General features: G+C 44.2%; 1 protein-coding gene across 2 annotated transcripts in view; it reads left to right on the top strand.

Annotated features, from left to right (window-relative positions):
* The first annotated feature begins 5409 nt into the window (after positions 1 to 5409).
* Positions 5410 to 19708, top strand: part of palm1a (paralemmin 1a) — a 30145-nt gene continuing 15846 nt past the window's right edge. For both annotated transcript variants that reach the window (XM_030727537.1, XM_030727536.1), the window contains exons 1-3: positions 5410 to 5499; positions 9566 to 9611; positions 10218 to 10298. In XM_030727537.1, the coding sequence (XP_030583397.1) occupies positions 5495 to 5499; positions 9566 to 9611; positions 10218 to 10298 (132 nt within the window). In that variant the 5' untranslated portion in view covers positions 5410 to 5494. The remainder of the gene's footprint in view (positions 5500 to 9565; positions 9612 to 10217; positions 10299 to 19708) is intronic.

Raw genomic sequence — 19708 nt, 5'->3', positions numbered from 1 at the left:
CTTTCATGAAATTGTTTCCTGATTATTGCACCTTTGAGAAGTTCAGAGAATCAAACCCGCGCCCCCGCAGCGTTTCGGTATATGGGTATCCCTCTCAACTATGTGAGCTCTAATGGCCCAGGTCACCTGCATTTAACAAATACACCTGAAGCCAAACCTGAACAAACTGTACTATTAATTAATATAATTTGCGAGATATATATATATATATATAATATGAAATCATCTTAAATTTTACATATAATAAGATTAACAGGAAAGAACTGGCCTGTGAGGACTTCATACCTCCACTTATATCCAACTAAAACAGGACAGAAGATAAACTGCAGTGGTTTAACAGCTTTATAACATCTAATGAAGGGCAGCGCTGCAACAAGCCTCTGAAATCAGGGCTTCAAACTGAGCGATTCACATGCAAAAGTCACAGGAAGATCCTAACAAAGGCAAAATGAAACGCTAAACTGATGTAGAAAAGTATGATTTAGTTATTGATCAGCTCTCAGGAAAAGAGCACCCGTACAGCTTCAATGGGACCATTTTGTTATTGCAAATTGTTTTAGAGATTATTTTATTCATCCTGTTTTGGAAGTTTGAAATGCAATCCACGTTTTTAACGAACTGCAGCAGCTGTGATGCTGTCACATCAACATGGACCCCCATGGCAGCTGTGCCATCTGTGAAAATGCTCACATTCATCACGCTGAGGTTTCCTGGATGCTGCAGGATGTTTCAGTGCGTTACTACGGATACCATCCACCCTCAGCTGGAGCTCTGGACTCACACCACCTCTGTGCTGCTCTGTAGGTTAAAGAGCCAGTCAGCACCCGTCTCCTGGTGAGGCAGGTATGGAAACTGTTTTTCAGCCATAATCCTGGATCTGAGATTGTTCTCAGCTGTGTGGAAATGTCGGAAATCCTTTACTTCATATTTGTTGGTGTGTTAGGGTTCGGGGTCAGTGTGAGTCAGAGAGGAATATTTTGGCTTTTCTTAGTTTCTGTGAAGCACTTTGTTTTTCTTAGTGTCAGTTTTACAGATGTGGCTGATGTTCTTTCACCTCTCCAAGAAGAGCTCCAGCTAACTCTTCACATGATGGAGAAAGAGTCGAGCAGTTGGAGATGTCAGTTTGATAGCTGTTTCCCTTTGTTTCTCTGTGTTGGCCCTGCGACAGGCTGGTGACCTGTACAGGTGTACCCCGCCTCGCGCCCTGTGACAGCTGGGATAGGCTCCAGCCCTCTCACGACTCTGAACAGGATAAGCGGAAGAAGATGGATGGATGGAAAAGTACAGATTGTTAAAGACAGCGAGCTGCGACTGTAGTGAACGGTGTGTGTTTAAAATCGAAGTGAAAAACGATGCAGCAGGCTGGAACGTTTTCCCAAAATTTCATTGTAGCAACTCAAAATAGTCCTCAGTAGTTTGTGTGGTTCCCACGTGCTTGTATTCCTGTCAATGCTGGGGCTCCTAATGGGATGAAGGATGGTGTCCTGGAAGATCTCCTCCCAGATCTGGACCAGGGCATCTCTGAGCTCCTGGACAGTCTGAGGTGCAACCTGGCGGTGTCAGACAGACTGAAACATGATGTCCCAGAGGTGTTCTATTGGATTAGGTCAGGTGAGCGTGGGGTCAGTCAATGGTATCAATTTCTTCATCCTCCAGGAACTGCCTGCATACTCTCACCACATGAGGCACCAGGAGAAACCCAGGACCCACTGCAGCAGTGAAGGGTCTGACAGCAGGTCCAAGGACTTCATCCTGATACCTGATGGCAGTCAGGGTGTCGTTGCCTAGCCTGTAGAGGTCTGTGTGTCCCTCCATGGACATACCTCCTCAGACCATCACTGACCCACCACCAAACTGGTCATGCTGAACAATGTTACAGGCAGCTTAACGTTCTCCACGGCTTCTCCAGACCCTTTCAGGTCTGTCACATGTGCTCAGGGTGAATCTGCTCAGTGAAAAGCACAGGGCTCCAGTGGAGGACCTGCTGATTCTGGTATTGTATGGTAAATGCTAATCTGGCTCCATGGTGTCGGGCAGTGAGCACAGCGCCCACTAGAGGGTGTTGGGCCCTCAGGCCGCCCTCATGAAGTCTGTTTCTGATTGTTTGCTCAGAGACATTCACACCAGTGGCTGCTGGAAGTCATGTTGTAGCTCTGCAGTGCTCATCCTGTTCCTCCTGCACAAAGGAGCAGATCCCGGTCCTGCTGATGGGTTAAGGACCTTCTACAGTCCTGTCCAGCTCTCCTACACCCCGACTAGATCAATATCCCAGAAGTTTCACTGACTCGATACTGAACTCTGAAAGCTGTTTTATTTTAGGGTTTTATTTTCAATTATTCAGGAATAAGTAAAAGACTAAATGCAACCGACCAATACCTTTTAAACTGAACAGACACGTCACAGTTCAGAGATCACCCAGTAGAGGGCGACAAAACCTTGTGTTTGTGTTGTTTCGTGCTGTGGCCTGATGTTTGACCCAGTCTGACGTTTGGTTCTACTGAACCTGCTTGGCTGTTCGTCAGATGTTCACACCTGAAGTTTGAAAAACCTAATTTGTAGTGAGAATTGTTAATAAAGAGGTTACCTGTAATTAATGGATGTTTCTTAGTTCGTGGGGACCCCAATCTTCAGTCCCGGTTCGTGCCCGGCTCATTTGGTCAGTCAACCAGCGATCCCACGTCGACACAAGGCCTTCCGCTCCTGCAGTCGTCTTTCACGTCCTCGTGTCTTTGAACCTCTTGTACCACTCAAAAACACGTGAGCGTGACATCATCTTATCTCCATACACCTGCTGCAGAGTTTTCTCCAACCAGACCAGAAAGTTCAGCTTGGCTTGTCCCTCTGCTCATCGCTGAACAATCTGTTTGAAAGCATGTTAACAGAATTCAGTGTCTACTGAGCACTGAGAAGACAGGTATATGCCCCCTGGATGTTACGTCACACGGTGACACAACCTGCTAATCCCTCCCCACTCACAGCTAATGCAGCCCACTCAGTCCTGAAACCTTTCTGACACGCCTCGTACATACATAGATTCATATATCCAAACGTGCAGAATAAGAAGCAACTAAAGCTTTAAAATAAAAAGAGCAAACCTCCAGAATAAAGAAGCACTTCTCTAAAGTTAGAAGAGACCTAGTCTCAGTTTGCAGTCTGATCATGTGAGAGTTTTAAATATGGCGTTCCTCAGGAAGGTGTTCTCAGCCCAGGACCTACTGCTGAGTAACATTATTAATAATCGCTGGGTTAGTACAGGTACATGTCTGTGGCTACTTTAAAAAGTAAACACACGGGAAGCTCCTGGACCGGATAACATCCCAGGTCGTGCTCTCAAAGCATGCGTTTATGAACTGGCAGCCGTCTTCACAGACATCTTTAACCTCTCCCGGCTCTCGCCTGTAGTCCCCTCATGCTTCAAGAGGACCACCACCATCCTAAAGAAACCTAATGTGAGCTGTCATAATGGCTATCGCCCAGTAGCACTCACTTCCATCGTAATGAACTGTTTTGAACGTATAGTCAGCGCTCACATCACATCTTCACTGCCTGCTACACTGGACACCTTTCAGTTCACCTGTAGGTCAAACAGATCCACAGATGATGTACTGGCTCTGCACCCCACCCTTTCCCACCTGGACCATAAGAACACATATGTGCGGATGCTGGTTCTTGACTACAGCTGTGCTTTCAACACCATAAGTCCATCCAGGCGTATCATGAAGCTTCAGGATCTGGGCATCAGTGTCTCCTTATGTAACTGGATCCTGGACTTCCTGACAGGCAGACCACAGGTGGTGCGGATTAGCAGTGTCACATCATCTACACTGATGCTCAGCACCGGTGCCCCCCAGGGTTGTGTTCTCAGCCCCCTGCTACACCCTGTTTACCCATGACTTTACGGCCACACACAGCTCTAACACCATCATTAAGTTTGCAGACAACACCACCGTCATCGGCTGCACTTCAGAGGGAGACGAGTCTGCTTACAGAGGAGAGGTGAGAGCCCTGACATCGTGGTGTCGGGACAACGTCAGCAAGACCAAGGAGCTCATCGTGGACTACAGGAGACTTCAGGGTGGAGGACACACCCCCTATTCATATCAAGGAGACAGAGGTGGAGAGAGTCAGCTGCTTCAGGTTCCTGGGGATCAACATCAGTGAGGATCTGACCTGGTCACATCATGTGGATGTGAAAGCAGTGAGACAGCAGCTCTTCTTTCTGCGGCGGCTGAGGAGGTTTGGTGTGGACTCCAGAATACTCACTAACTTCTACCGATGTACCATCGAGAGTATTCTGGCTGGCTGCATCACCACCTGATACGGCAGTTGTAGCACTCTTGACCACAAAGCTCTACGGAGGGGGGGGTCAGATCATCTCAGCGTATTATCAAGTCTGAACTGCCAGCTATCCAGGACCTCTACAGACAGGCTGTAGTAGGAAGGCCCAGCAGATCCTCTCTGATCCCAGCCAGTCACTCTTCACGCTCCTGCCAACAGGCAGGCAGCGCTGCAGCATCCAGACCCTCAGCAGCAGATTCAGGGACAGTTTCTACCCACAAACCATCAGAACACTGTGCTGCTGAAACAACACTGGACATTTGCACACAATAGTTTATAGATACATGTCATTTTGCACAGTCATTGTACGCGCTGCACATGTACACCATCACTTTAGCTGTATCTTATTCTATTTTATTTGTGTATATCCTGTATATATATATATATATATATATATATATATATATATTACTAGGTATTTTGCTTCTGTATTTATTCTATCAGTAAATAGTCTTTAGTCTCTTTTTATATAGTTTACTGTATATTCTACTTATATTTATTTAAGTGTTAGTTCATGTGCAATATTGCTTTTGGTTTATATGTGAAATATTGAAGGGCCTGGGCCTAAGATTTTCATTGCTGGTAGTGATGTGCCATCATTACCTGTACATGACAATAATAATAAACTAAACTCTGTCCTACCCTCCTCCCTCCTCTCCTCTCCTCCATCCTACCCTCCTCTCCTCTGTCCTCCTCTCTTCTCCTCTCTGCCCTCCTCTCCTCAATCTTACCCTCCTCTCCTCTGTCGTCCTCTCCTCCATCCTCCTCTCCTCCGTCCTACCCTCCCTCCCCTTATTCTCTGTCCTCCTCTCCTCTGTCGTCCTCTCCTCCATCCTACCCTCCTCCCTCCTATCCTCTCCTCCGCCCTCCTCTCCTCCATCTTACCCTCCTCTCCTCTGTCGTCCTCTCCTCCATCCTCCTCTCCTCTCCTCTGTCCTAAAATCCTCTCCTCTTCTCTGTCCTACCCTCCTCTCCTCCATCCTACCCTCCTCTCCAGTGTCCTCCTTTCTTCTCCTTTCCTCCCCTCCTCTCCTCTGTCCTCCTCTCCTCCGTCCTCCCTCCTCTCCCCTCACCGCTCCCCGGTGGGCGGGTCTGTTTGCTCTCTCGGATGTGGATCAGATGATTGGGGCTGCTGAGGAGTGATCTGCTCTCGGACATGGAGTGAGTACACTTTATTTCTTCTTCTCTCTCATCTTTCTGTCTCTTCTTCTTCTTTTTCTTTCTCTTCTGGATGTTCTTCTGTGATTGTGACGTATCTGTGACTTGTGTCGTCATTGTGCGGCATCAGGGCGCTGAGTCAGGACCGGAGAGGGGAGGAGGGGGGTAAACTGCACCAAATCGTACTCGCGGACCCTGAGACCCGGAGCCGGCTGCCGGCGGGGTACCGGCCCGGTACCGGCCGGCTCCGAGTCCCCGCAGCAGGCGGTGAAGGGTTAAAGGGCGTGCAGCCCGCGAAGTGATAAAACCGCTCTGTGCGCTACTTTTTCGGGCGGAAGCAGAAAGAACAGCTCCAATCTCTGATCAATGAGCAGCACGAGCCTCTGTAATTACATATTGATCAGTTTTTGTTTTTCTGATTTGGGGTCAGTCAGTTCCGTCAAGCTGGACGCGCAAGGACAAAGTGACTTCCGGAGAGGTGCTTCACAATAAAAGCATGGGCAGTGTTAAGTCCATTTTGATTGGTTTTCTAAACTCAGCACCTCAGACGCTTTTCTAAAGTCTGTTTTTAATTAGCTGTAAGAAAATGTGACGTCATCACAGGGCACTTGCAGCCACGCCCCATGAAAAAAATCTCCCCAAAGTCTGGAAGTCCACAGATTTCAGCAGAATATGACAGAAACAAACAAACACAGCAGGAGGGGGTTTCACCTGCTCAGAAGGATTCATGGGTCTCATAATACACCTGGAGCTCCGACTGAGATGCACCTGATGGACGATTTCCAGAACAAGCAGCAGCTGAAATATCATCCAGTGACAGTCAGAGATAAAATGAGTCTCAGTCACATCAAACTAGGGGTGGGACTCGATTAAAAAAATTAATCTAATTAATTAGGAGCTTTGTACGCCCACAGGGGTTTAAATACCTGGGTCTCTCCACCATTTGGTTGAGAACTGAAGAAGCCTTTCGGATGAGAGGTGAAACGTCTTCAAGAAACAAAAAGAAGTCCAGTCGCCTTTTTCAAGCTCCAGAGACGAGCTTTGTAATTAGTTAATCGAAATTAATCGCATTTTGATCACATTTAAATATTTAACATGATAAATATTAATTTAAGTTTGGTTGACGAATGAATCAATATACAAAAGCTTAAACTTCAAAATTATTTTCCCACCAGTCTGCTACACAGTAGAAAATAACATTAATGTCTCACATAATATAGTTGGAAATTAATCATTAGCTCAGCTGTATTCCTTTATGTTGAAATGTGTTATGTTTGTTTTAACAGCTTATTTTGAATTAAAGACTTAAATTAAACCACAAAAAGGAGCAAAAGTTCGTTCTCCATTTAACCAGCTGCTTTTACACAGCTGTGCTTCACACTCACGGCTGCTGGCGACACGAGCTACGCAGAGGTGACGGCAGGCGACGGTGATATCAAGGCTAGACCGTCCAATTTCACAGCCGCTCACTTCCGGCCTTTGCGGTCTTTGTGGACCGTGGGCCGGGTCCTTCGAAGGATGCGGCCGCTGAATTTTTGACATCGTGCGTCGATATAATCTGTATGCCTGGAACTCGTGCACTGAGAACCGTTCCACAGTGCAAAGTGCGATTAAAATGCGTTAAAATTTTTAATTCGTTATTTTCCCCGTAATTAATTAATCGAAATTAACGCGTTAAAGTCCCACCCCTACATCAAACACATGAAAGATGAACTTTAATAGTCCTTCAGCTGTTGTAGCAGAAATATTCAGTTTACAGGTGACCTCAGGTAAGGAGCAGAAAGAGTCAGATGCTGAGAGGAGAGCTCAGATGTTTCTGCACGTCTGACCCGAGAACACAGAGACTCTGCAGGTTTCAGGTTTGGGATTCATCAGATGAACAGAGTTTACCTGAAGGAAACTCCACTGCAGGTAAACAGGAAGCTGCAGGCAGTTTTTCTCTAATGCAGTAACTGTAACACTGCTTCAGCTGCTTATCTGTGTTATTCTTTTTATTTCTGGTATTTTCTGTCGTATTCTGCAGAAATCTGCATCTTTTGCTCACAGGGAAAATTATGAAAAAGTCACAAAGCGAAGGCGGTGTGTTCCTTCAACCATGATGGCGGCCTCCTGCTTTCTTCACAGCCTCTGGATCGATCCAAACTTGAGAAATCACCTGAGCTGATCCGAATATCGGAGCTGCTCTCGGCATGAGGAGTAAAGTAGCTGATGGTCTGGTCTGATTCCCTGCAGCAGCTGTTTTATTTTGAAGGGTGTTTCCTGTGGGCGTGTGTGAGATTGATGGAGCTGCTGCAGCCAGGTGGAGCCTCTGAGGAGGGTGGAGGACACAGTGCTGGGACAAGGACACAGCCCAGATCAGAACCACAGTCCTTTCTCAATAAAACAAGCAGTGCCTTTCATTTGATCTCCTCACATAAAAGTACTTTTACCCTAATGTGTAACTGAGTACTCTTCAGATACTTTTACTGCGAGTACTTCATCACTGCAGTACATGAACTTCCTGCCTGCCATTGATGCAGCTTTTCATATTATGAGTCAGGCAAGTGCTGATGACGGGAACTCTTTCCTCTTAGATGGATCAATAACTGATCAATAATTAATATGATGAACTCATCAGTCTGAGCTGCTGTCCGTTACCCATCATGCCTCTGTCTATAATGCACTGCTCTCTGCAGGTGTGAACAGCAGCTCAGGGAGGACAGAAAAACAGGAACCCTGACTGAGCTGCAGTTTAACCACTCTTTGTAGTCTTTAAACCTTCTTCTTCCGGCTGCTGGGGGGCGCTGTGACTGTCTGAACTGGTTCCCAGTGGGTCCAGTTCTAGCTGCTGGTTTTGTTGTCAGGCTCTGCTGTGGACTCTGGTCTCCATGGAGACATTAAAGTGAAGCTTTGTTATGAGAGGAAAAGTTCAACTGTTTAAAGGAACACTTGTCCCAAAATCAGATGCTTCCTCTGGCCTGCAGAGCTGCACATCTATTCAGTGTAATAACATTAAACGGCACTCGCCTCGTAATGCTCAAAACAGCAAAAATACATTTGAGGCCTCAGCAGTAACATCTCTCTGCAGAAACCAGCTCAACACTGACTGGGACAGCCAAAGGCAGCAAAATGACAGTGGTTAACTGTCAGGGGGAGATGTCACCATCCACCTCTGAAACACGAAACATGAAGCACCAAAGCTGCAGTTCCTCTGCAGTCCAGCAGAGGCGCCACAGGGAGTCAGTCCCCATAGATTCCCATGTTAAATCTTTACAGCAGAAATAAACATGTTTACAGCCTGATACAGAAACTGCGTTGGTCTCTGTGGATAATTTCCTTTTGGAGCATTTTTAATACACATATCTGACCAGTAATATGGCTGCTGTGCATTTCATTGGACTAACAGGAAATGGGCCTCCTACTCAGCTGATGTCTGAGCTCAGTAAACACAGTCCTGATAGGTTGATGGTCTCAGGGTCTAGTTTGAAGTCTTACTGAATAAAACATGAAGTTCATTTTGGAAGTTATGGTCCCATTAGAGCGAGAAAGGAGCGGGAATCAGGGCGGGGCTACTGCTGCGTCTGAGTCGGAGCCGCTTCTCGAAGCTACGATGAATGGCTTCAAAAACAGGACTTCACAAATCAACAGCAGCTCATAAGCACTTAATGCACAGCCTGAGGCCTCGCGGTGTCTTCAGCTTCAATATACTGAAGAGAAGGCAGACATCTTTACAGCCGAGAGCTCCTAAACTGGTGAATCACTGCAGCTCGTCTGCTATTCGGTCCAACTCCCCCACTGACTGCAGGTGTCCTTGGACAAGACTGGAGTGTGTGCTAGTTAGTGAGTGCTTTAAGTGTATGAATGTGTGTGAAAGGGTGAATGTGGCAAACAGAGTTGTGAGTGCTCGATATGACAAGTGGAACACTGAACAGCAGAGCCGATGGAACGTGCCAGTCAGTGGTGGCTCAGTGATGTCACAACAGCAACATCAATCTGTCTGTCTGTGGGTCTGTTTGTCTGTCTGTCTGCTGGTCTTTCTGCCAGTCTGTCTGCCCGTCTGTCTGACCATCTGTCTGTCTCTCTCTCTCAGGGTGAGCGAGGTTCTCTGTCAGCAGGATCGACTGCAGCTCATTGTGGTGAGTCCAGTTTACTTACAGTCAGTGAATGCACCGTTTCACACAGGAAGGATTAATGACTCAGATGTGTGTGTGTGTGTGTGTGTGTGTGCGTGTGTGTGTGTGTGTGTGTGAGAGAGAGAGAGACAGAGAGAGAGAGATATGTGATCCCTCCCACACTCCAAGGATCTCTTACAGATTGGTGTAATCAGTGTGGTCTCAAACTTTATTTATACAAACAGAGGATGGTGACTGTGAAGAGGACAAGAATAAAACTGTAGGAAACAGGAAGGATGTCAACCATTTCAAAGTGAATTCATATGCATTTAAAAAACAAATAAAGAAACTTTGAACAAAAAACAGGATGAAGATGATGATGACTTCATATTGTGTGTTCCAGGGAATCAGATTAAATAAAGTTACTCATGATATGTTCTCACATTTTTAAATAAAGTTTTTTCAGAGCTATTTTCATCCATCCTGTAATCTGCGTATTTCAAAATAAAAGCCCTTATTAAGACTCCTCTTGATGGAGAGAAGAGTCAGTAATCAGATTACTACAGGGAGAGTAGAAGTGTAGTCAACTGATCAGATTATTGATCCTGATCAAAGCTCATGATGCCACAGGAGAAGAGGAAGTGGCAGACGGAGATCGAGAACAAGAAGCGTCAGCTGGAGGACGACAGGAGGGCGCTGCAGCACCTGAAGGTGAGCCGACCACTTCCTGTTTACTGTTAGTGTTTCCTGTGTGAAGTTCAGAACAGACCAAGAAGCCTGAGCTTCTCCAGGTACATATACAGAGGTGGGCGGAGTGGTGTGAAGACGCTAAAACAGGAGTCATGTGATCTCGTCTCTGAGCTCTGGTTCAAAGCCTGGAAGCTGAGTTCGTTCAGGCAGGTAAACAGACTGCTGCAGCGATCCAGGTGTGATCAGATGAAGGCATCTAAAATCTGATTTGGGAAATATTTCTGAAATTATAAAATTATGACTGCATTATTTTTGTGGAGTCCTGCACTCTGCAAACCATCGTGGTCACTGAACACTGTAAGCAGTGACCTCTGACCTTCTTGCTCATGCAAAACAAACAGCTTGGACACCACATGGCTCTGAGACCTGACCCGTCCTGACCCGAGCACATCACAGACTGTGAGGCTCACTCAGACTGAGTCCTGGAGGGCTCGGGGCATCCCTCTGAGGACTCTCACAGATGCTGCAGTAGATTAGGTCCTGTTACAACCAGAATCATTCCAAATCTGAAAAAAGCAACCAATTAACACCCACCAGGTTAAGGTTGGGGGCTGGGTTGGGTTGGGTTCATCCAGCTGTTTTATGGAGTTTTGCTCATTTGGCACATCCAAAAGGAAAAAAGGAATAACTTTGAGTTCCCATTAAAAATGCATGTTTGAGATTTTGGAAGATAAAATCCTTCAGTTTCTGCAAACATTTGACCTTAGCAAAAGACAGGCTAAAAGACAGCTCTACCTGTGATCATCAGAGCACAGCTCATCAGCTCTCTGTCCCACCTCACCAAATTACACTGGATCGCAGCCAGATTATTAGTTACACCTGTTCAGCTGCTCATTAACACTAATCAGCCAATCACATGGCAGCAGCTCAGTGCATTTAGAGACATGGTGAAGACGACCTGCTGAAGTTCAAACTGAGCATCAGGATGATTTAAGTGACTTTGAACGTGGCATGGTTGTTGGTCTGAGTGTTTCAGAAACTGCTGATCTGAGCACACAAAAAGAGAAAATATGCAGTGAGCAGCAGCTCACTGCATGTTGATGTCAGAGGAGAATGGGCAGACTGTATCATGGAGTGCAGTTAACTTTAGCCAGTAGGTGTGAATCATATCAGGGCCTGATGCTGTCCAGCTCTTCATATGTGAGACTTTCTTGGAGGTCTGCCACTGTGATGGTTACTGGATCCTGTTCAGGGAGGTTGCTGTGGTCTGCTCTTAGATCCACTTGCCACTGAGCATTGGTGTTGCGTCCTTCTCCCATGTGCTCTTCCAGTACTCCTGCATTTCCAGCATTGGTGGGAGGGCTGCTCTCATATTGTTCCCTTGCCACTGAGACCTTGGATGGTTCAGTGGGGAACATCTGGCTTTCTGTCTCTCTGGTATACCTCTTCAAGCAGTTAGCCAAGGCTGTGAGTCTTTGCTTGGCCTCTAAGGCCTCAGGTATGGACAGCTTGTTGTACTTCTTAGGCACATTTCTGATCTTAGCATCTCAAGCTAGCTAGATCTTAGGAAGTATTTCAAGGATCACTGTTGCTGTGGGATACATCAGCTGATCAAAGTAGGGATTGTCTATTAGACTTTCAGAGGGTACAGTCATTCATCACTGTATCATGGTTCCCTTCACTGTATCTATAAATGATATCTAATTCTGTATTGCCGAGTTTTCGCTATATTGTGGGATTTTGCGGTATGTAGAGAGATCAGTTACACTTACGCAGAAATAGAGCAGAAATAGAAGTTAGGGCCGGGGGGGGGGGGGGGGGGGGGGGCACTGCACCACCTGATGAAGCACCTGATGAAGCGGTGCCTTCAGAGGAGCTGTAATGCTCTTCTTGGCTGTGCAGTACTGTACATTCATCTCATCGTCATCACCTTAATCACCATCAGTGCTTCACAGCTACATAATTCATCATCTGCATCATTCAAGTGGTAATAAGAGAGTGGGAAAGGTTTATATGAGTGTGGGAAGGGTTTATAAAGCCTTAAAATATATATAAATAAAATAAATATGACATCACTACTTTGCAGATTTTCACCTATCGCGGGTGTCTCTGGAACGTAACCCCCATGATAGGTGAGGGATCACTGTACTTCATATAGTCTTGGTAATCGGGTTTCCAGCTTAGCCATGAGCTTATCTTTCAGGTCAGCATTTGACCAGTTGTTATTGGGGCTTGGTGTGAAGATGATGATATCTCCCCCCTGACCTGACGTCCTGGCTCCCCTTTGCTGTAGAATTTGTGTTGTACCTCATTAGTCTCTAGTTGTGACATTAGTTGCTCCTCAGGACCCCTCTGGGCCTCTCAGGACCCATCAGGACCCTCAAGATCTCTTAGGACTCTCTGGACCCCTCGGGGCTCCTCAGGATCTCTCGGGACCCCTCCTGAGAGGTCCTGACCCTCTGGATTCTGTCACCTTTCATCTGAAAAGGATTTCAGCTTCTCAGCATTATGTTGTTCAGACTGAGTTTTAGGAATCCAAAATAGATCACAGACAAATAATAAAAAAAGAAAAACCAACTAAAACCCTGAGAGCTGTCATTGTTCTCCTTGGGCTTAAAAAACAGCTGCTTCTTTTACCAAAAATGCTGTTCAAATGCTGAATATGTGCTTAAAGAGATGAAGCTTCTGGCCCACTGGGATATTCATTTCTGCATGTAAATTCTCTGATATTGTATTGATCTTTATTGTTAGATAATATTTAATTAATGATGTCTTTCAGTATGAAAAATAAAGAGTAACTCCATCTGAGCTGAATTCTTCGTGTAGAGGCACAAACATATAAAACAGGATGAAAAATTAAAAGTGCTGAATAGTAAATATTAGCACTAGTATTAGCAGTATTAGCAGTGAGTTCAGCTACTGAACAGTAATTTCTGGGCACCTTTAGGTCCCTGAGAGCCGACCTTCTGCTGCTGTGGTTTACTGTGTGTTCATTCAGGTATTCAGAGCTTTAGAAGGCAGCAGACCAGGAACAGCTGCAGGATAAAAATATCTGAGATCAGCCAATCAGAGGGCAAGAATGACAGAAATGCCAGCACTGCTTTAAATACCAGCAGCTGATTTTTCACAGACATACCATCTGCTGTGATGAGGAAAAGAAAAAAAAATGTCTGCACACTGTTCAGCTCCAATATCAAAGTCTGAAAACTTTTATTCAGTCCAGTCTTCACATTTTTTAAAGGGACACTCCGATGTTTCCCTGATAGCCATTTTCCATGATCTCTGATGAACAGTGCCCCCTGCTGTATGTGCACATCTACGGTGTGTTTCCATAAATCACAGAGTTATCACAGATGTATCACAGTTATATCACAGATATATCAAAGAGTTATATCACAGCGTTATATCATGGAGTTATATCACAGAATTATATCACGGAGTTATCTGAGTCATATAACTGAGTTATATCACAGATATATCACAGAGTTATATAACATAGTTATATCACAGAGTTATATCACAGAGTTATATTACAGAGTTATCACAGATTTATATCACAGATATATCAGAGTTATATCACAGATATATCAAAGAGTTATATCACAGAGTTATATCATTGATATATCACAGAGTTATATCACAGATATATCACAGTTATTTAACGTAGTTATATCACAGAGTTATATCACAGTTATATCACAGAGTTATCACAGATTTATATCACAGATATATCACAGAATTATATCATAGATATATCAAAGAGTTATATCACAGATAATCACACAGTTATATCAGAGTTATATCACAGATATATCAAAGAGTTATATCACAGAGTTAAATCACAGATATATCACAGAGTTATATCACAGATATATCACAGAGTTATTTAACGTAGTTATATCACAGAGTTATATCACAGATATATCAAAGAGTTATATCACAGATAATCACAGAGTTATATCACAGATATATCAAAGAGTTATATCACAGAGTTAAATCACAGATATATCAAAGAGTTATATCACAGAGTTAAATCACAGATATATCACAGAGTTATATCACAGATATATCACAGAGTTATTTAACGTAGTTATATCACAGAGTTATATCACAGATCTATCACAGAGTTATATCACAGATAATCACAGAGTTATATCACAGATATATCAAAGAGTTATATCACAGATAATCACACAGTTATATCAGAGTTATATCACAGATATATCAAAGAGTTATATCACAGATAATCACAGAGTTATATCACAGATATATCAAAGAGTTATATCACAGATAATCACACAGTTATATCAGAGTTATATCACAGATAATCACAGAGTTATATCACAGATATATCAAAGAGTTATATCACAGATAATCACACAGTTATATCAGAGTTATATCACTGATATATCACGGAATTATATCACAGATATATCAAAGAGTTATATCACAGAGTTAAATCACAGATATATCACAGAGTTATATCACGGAGTTATATCAGATTTATATCATGGAGTTATCTCAGAGTCATATAACTGAGTTATATCACAGATATATCACAGTTATTTAGCGTAGTTATATCACAGAGTTATCACAGATTTATATCACAGATATATCAGAGTTACATCACAGATATATCACAGCGTTATATCACAGTTACATCACAGATATATCACATAGTTATATCACAGAGTTATCACAGAGTTATATCACAGATAATCACAGAGTTATATCACAGATATATCAAAGAGTAATTTCACAGAGTTATATCACACATATATCAAAGGTTATATCACAGAGTTATATCATAGATATATCACGGAGTTATATCTCAGATATATCACATAGATATATCATGGCGTGATATCACAGATACATCACAGAATTATATCACAGATGTATCACAGTTACATCACAGAGTTATATCACAGAATTATATTACAGAGTTATCTCAGAGTTATATAACTGAGTTATATCGAAGATATATCACAGAGTTATATCATGAAGTGATATCTCAGACATATCACAGAGTTATATAGCGTAGTTATATCACAGAGTTATATCACAGATATATCACAGAGTTATATCACGGAGTTATCACAGATTTATATCACAGTTATATCACAGATATATCACATAGTTATATCACAGAGTTATATCACAGATAATCACAGAGTTATATCACACATATATCAAAGGTTATATCACAGAGTTATAGCATAGATATATCACGGAGTTATATCTCAGATATATCACATAGATATATCCAGAGGTGGCAAAAGTACTGACATTCTGTACTTAAGTAGAAGTACAAGTACTTGTGTTAAAAAATACTTTGGTAAAAGTCGAAGTACTGGTTCAAGTTCTTTACTTAAGTAAAAGTAAAAAAGTACAGGGTCTGAAATGTACTCAAAGTAAGAAAGTAAAAGTAGCTCTTTGGAGGACATTTCTACCTGCTATTTTTGTGTAAAGCTAACTGAACCTTATTATATATTATTGTAATAATATAAAATAATACATGAGAACACAAACGTTATTCCAATCTAAATTTTAATTCTAATGAATGTACTCAGCTTGAATCACAAACTGTGAAAGGGAATTTAAACACAGCTCTGTTCTCTGTGTCCTCCATAGTAGAGGGTGACTGTGCCTCCACCTAAACACCAACATGAGGATACTCAGGGGTTACAGTGGGATTCAGAAGGTGGAGGAACCCTAAGATCAGCTGTAGTGGCTCTGCATGGGGAGAAGAATCACAACTTTCTATTGTAGCTGCAGTAAATGATGTTGGTGTGCAGGCTGTGATCAGCTGACCTGCTGCTGCTGCTCTGAGGTTTACTGCTCTGTGTGGATGAAGTGAACTCACAAAGATGTAACCCAGTATTTCACAGCTATCTGAGCTGATCTCCATCCCCTACACTGACAGCATACAGGCTGTAGAAATGTTGGATTCAGTGAATGAATCTCAGCATCAGCAGCTTTGATTCAAACTCATCTCTGCTGCACTGATGTAACCTGTAACTCTGACCATGAACACAGAGCTTTACTGTAAATACAGTACAACAAGCTGACCTGTTTATTACACACTAAACTGCAGTATTTTCATACAATCTTTGAGTAACACAAAGTCAGCATACTTCAGTTTGTTTTGCAGTCCTTACTTTTAAATCTAACCTCTCTTCTTCCTCTCCTGTCCTCTTTCTCCATCTCTGAGTGAACTTCTCTCTCTTTGCTCTCCCTGAAATACAGCAGCTCTTCTTTTAGCTAGCAGACACACTGTGTGACAAACTGCACACACTTTGTGTGTTTGCTGATATTTGTTGAGCATTTAAAAACGTTGCATTTACCTGCCACACGTTACTCCCTTCATGCTCGCACCTCTTCAGTAGCGCTAGCTAAGCTGTTTATGTCCCGCGAACATAACTTACGGCTTCGGTCCGGCCCGCTGTGACCCCTGATTATAGCGCTATAAATGATACATTAATTATATGGGTTTGTGTATTTAATCCCTTTGTACCCGATAAGCCGGTGATGGAGGATACGCCAGTACGATTGTCTCTTATCTGTTATTATTCCTCCGTTTAGGCTCAGATCGTTTGATGACTGACGGCGCACTGACCGGAAACGCAAACTTCTCCCTGACTTGTTAAAAAGTAACGAGTCTGTTTTGAAAATGTAAGAAGTAGAAAGTACCGATACTTATGTAAAAATGTAGGGAGTAAAAGTAAAAAGTACTCAGAAAAATAAATACTCAAGTAAAGTACAGATACCTAAAAAATCTACTTAAGTACAGTAACGAAGTATTTGTACTTCGTTACTTCCCACCTCTGGATATATCACACATATATCAAAGATACATCACAGAATTATATCACAGATGTATCAGTTACATCACAGAGTTATATCACAGAGTTATATCACGGAGTTATATCACAGAATTATATCACAGAGTTATATAACTGAGTTATATCAGAGATATATCACAGAGTTATATCATGAAGTGATATCTCAGACATATCACAGAGTTATATAACGTAGTTATATCACAGAGTTATATCACAGATATATCACAGAATTATATCACAGAGTTTTATCTCAGATATATCACATAGTTTCATACCAAGATGGCGCCGCGAATGGATGCCCTGGTACTTCGGTGCGCTCTGTTTTGTTTGTTTTTGTGCGTTATTTCTGTGTCTGGACACTCTTCTGGGTATTCTTACACCAGAGAAGAGCTTTTCAACATTAGGTCCACAACACCTTCGGATTTAGTTCCTGTTTTTGTCGCATCTGCGGCGGATTTATTACACACTCTGGCCCAGAAAGTGAGACGCCGAAAGAGAGGGAAGCGCGCTGGCGTCCTTGTGAGGCTAAGGAGACGGGGATTACGCACAGCCTTACCTGGGATTTTCCTCTCCAACGTGCGTTCACTTAGGAACAAAATGGACGAACTGACACTGATGAGGAGCATGAATAGAGACTTTTCCATATCCTGTGTGTTATGCTTCACGGAGTCATGGCTGTGTGAGGAGATACCGGACTGCGCGCTCCAGTTGGAGGGATTTCATCTCCTCCGCGCAGACCGGCAAGCTGCGCTTTCCGGCAAGGCTACAGGTGGAGGAGTCTGCTTCTACATAAACAGTGGCTGGTGTACGGATGTGACACAGATTGCTAAGCACTGCTCTCCCTCACTGGAATATCTTTTCATTCACTGTAAACCGTTCTACTCTCCGCGGGAGTTCGCTTCATTCATACTGGCTGCTGTTTACATCCCGCCGGACGCGGACGTGCACGAGGCCCAGTGCGCGCTCACAGAGCAGATTCTGTGCATGGAGCGGACATACCCGGACTCTCTTATCATCGTACTTGGGGACTTTAATAAAGCCAGCCTGAGACAGGAACTTCCCAAATATAAACAATATATCACATGTCCGACCAGAGAGGAGAAGACACTAGACCACTGCTACAGCACGATAAGCGGGGCTTATCACGCAGTGCCCCGCGCTGCACTCGGCCTCTCTGACCACGACATGATCCACCTGATCCCCGCGTACAGACAGAGGCTGAAGCTCTCAAAACCTGTGGTGAGGACAACAAAGCAGTGGACCCGTGAGGCTGTGGAGGAGCTCCGCACATGCTTCGAAACTACAGACTGGGACTCAATGAGGGCTGCCTGTGACAGTCTGGATGACTACACGGACACTGTAACCTCGTATATCCACTTCTGCGAGGACAGCATTGTGCCATCACGCACCAGGGTGAGTTATAACAGTGACAAACCCTGGTTTACTCCCAAACTGAAGCAGCTGTGGATAGAGAAGAGGGAGGCTTTTAAAAGTGGGGACAAAGACTGCTACAAAGAGGCCAAGTACAGGTTTAGCAAGGAAGTGGCCACTGCTAGATCACATCACTCTGAGAATATACAGCAGCAGATCTCAGAGAACGACGCGGCCTCTGTATGGAAAGGTTTTAGGCAGATTACCAACTACAAGCCTAAAACCCCCCACTCCACAGACGACCTACAAACTGCAAATAGACTGAACGAGTTCTATTGTCGTTTTGATGGTCAGTTCAGCAGCCTTCACACCTCCACCAGTCCCAACCACAATACAGCCAACACAAATATTCACCCCCCAACCTCCCCCACTCCCCACACCTCAGAGAAGCCCACATCATCAAGGACTCCCACCCCAGAGTCCCCCTCCTCCCCCACCCCCACAGTCTTTTGTATTCAGGAGGACCAGGTGCTAAAGCAGTTCAGGAGTGTCAAAGCTCGCAAAGCTCCAGGTCCAGATGGTGTCTCACCTGCCACACTGAGACACTGTGCTAACGAGCTTGCCCCATTGTTCACGAACATCTTCAACTCCTCACTGGAGGCTTGCCACGTGCCTGTCTGCTTTAAAACCGCTACCATTGTTCCTGTCCCCAAGAAGCCAAGGATCACTGGACTAAATGACTACAGACCTGTGGCACTGACTTCTGTGGTCATGAAGTCATTTGAGCGTCTGGTGCTGTCCCACCTCAAGTCCCTCACAGCCCCCCTTCTGGACCCCCTGCAATTTGCCTACAGAGCCAACAGGTCTGTGGACGACGCCATCAACCTGACTCTGCACTTCATCCTACAGCATCTGGACTCCCAGGGAACCTACGCCAGGATCCTGTTTGTGGACTTCAGCTCTGCCTTCAACACCATCATCCCTGATCTCCTCCAAGACAAGCTGTCCCAGATGAACGTGCCAGATCCCATCTGCAGGTGGATCATTGACTTCCTGATGAACAGGAAGCAGCACGTGAGGCTGGGGAAGAATGTCTCGGACTCCCGGACCATCAGCACTGGCACTCCTCAGGGCTGTGTCCTCTCTCCTCTGCTCTTCTCCCTGTATACCAACTGCTGCACCTCTGACCACCAGTCTGTCAAGCTTATTAAGTTT

Source organism: Archocentrus centrarchus, chromosome 4, assembly GCF_007364275.1.
Source record: "Archocentrus centrarchus isolate MPI-CPG fArcCen1 chromosome 4, fArcCen1, whole genome shotgun sequence".
Lineage (NCBI taxonomy): Eukaryota > Metazoa > Chordata > Actinopteri > Cichliformes > Cichlidae > Archocentrus > Archocentrus centrarchus.
Note: the sequence above shows the minus strand (reverse complement) of the source record. Positions and strands in the feature narration are given on the sequence as shown.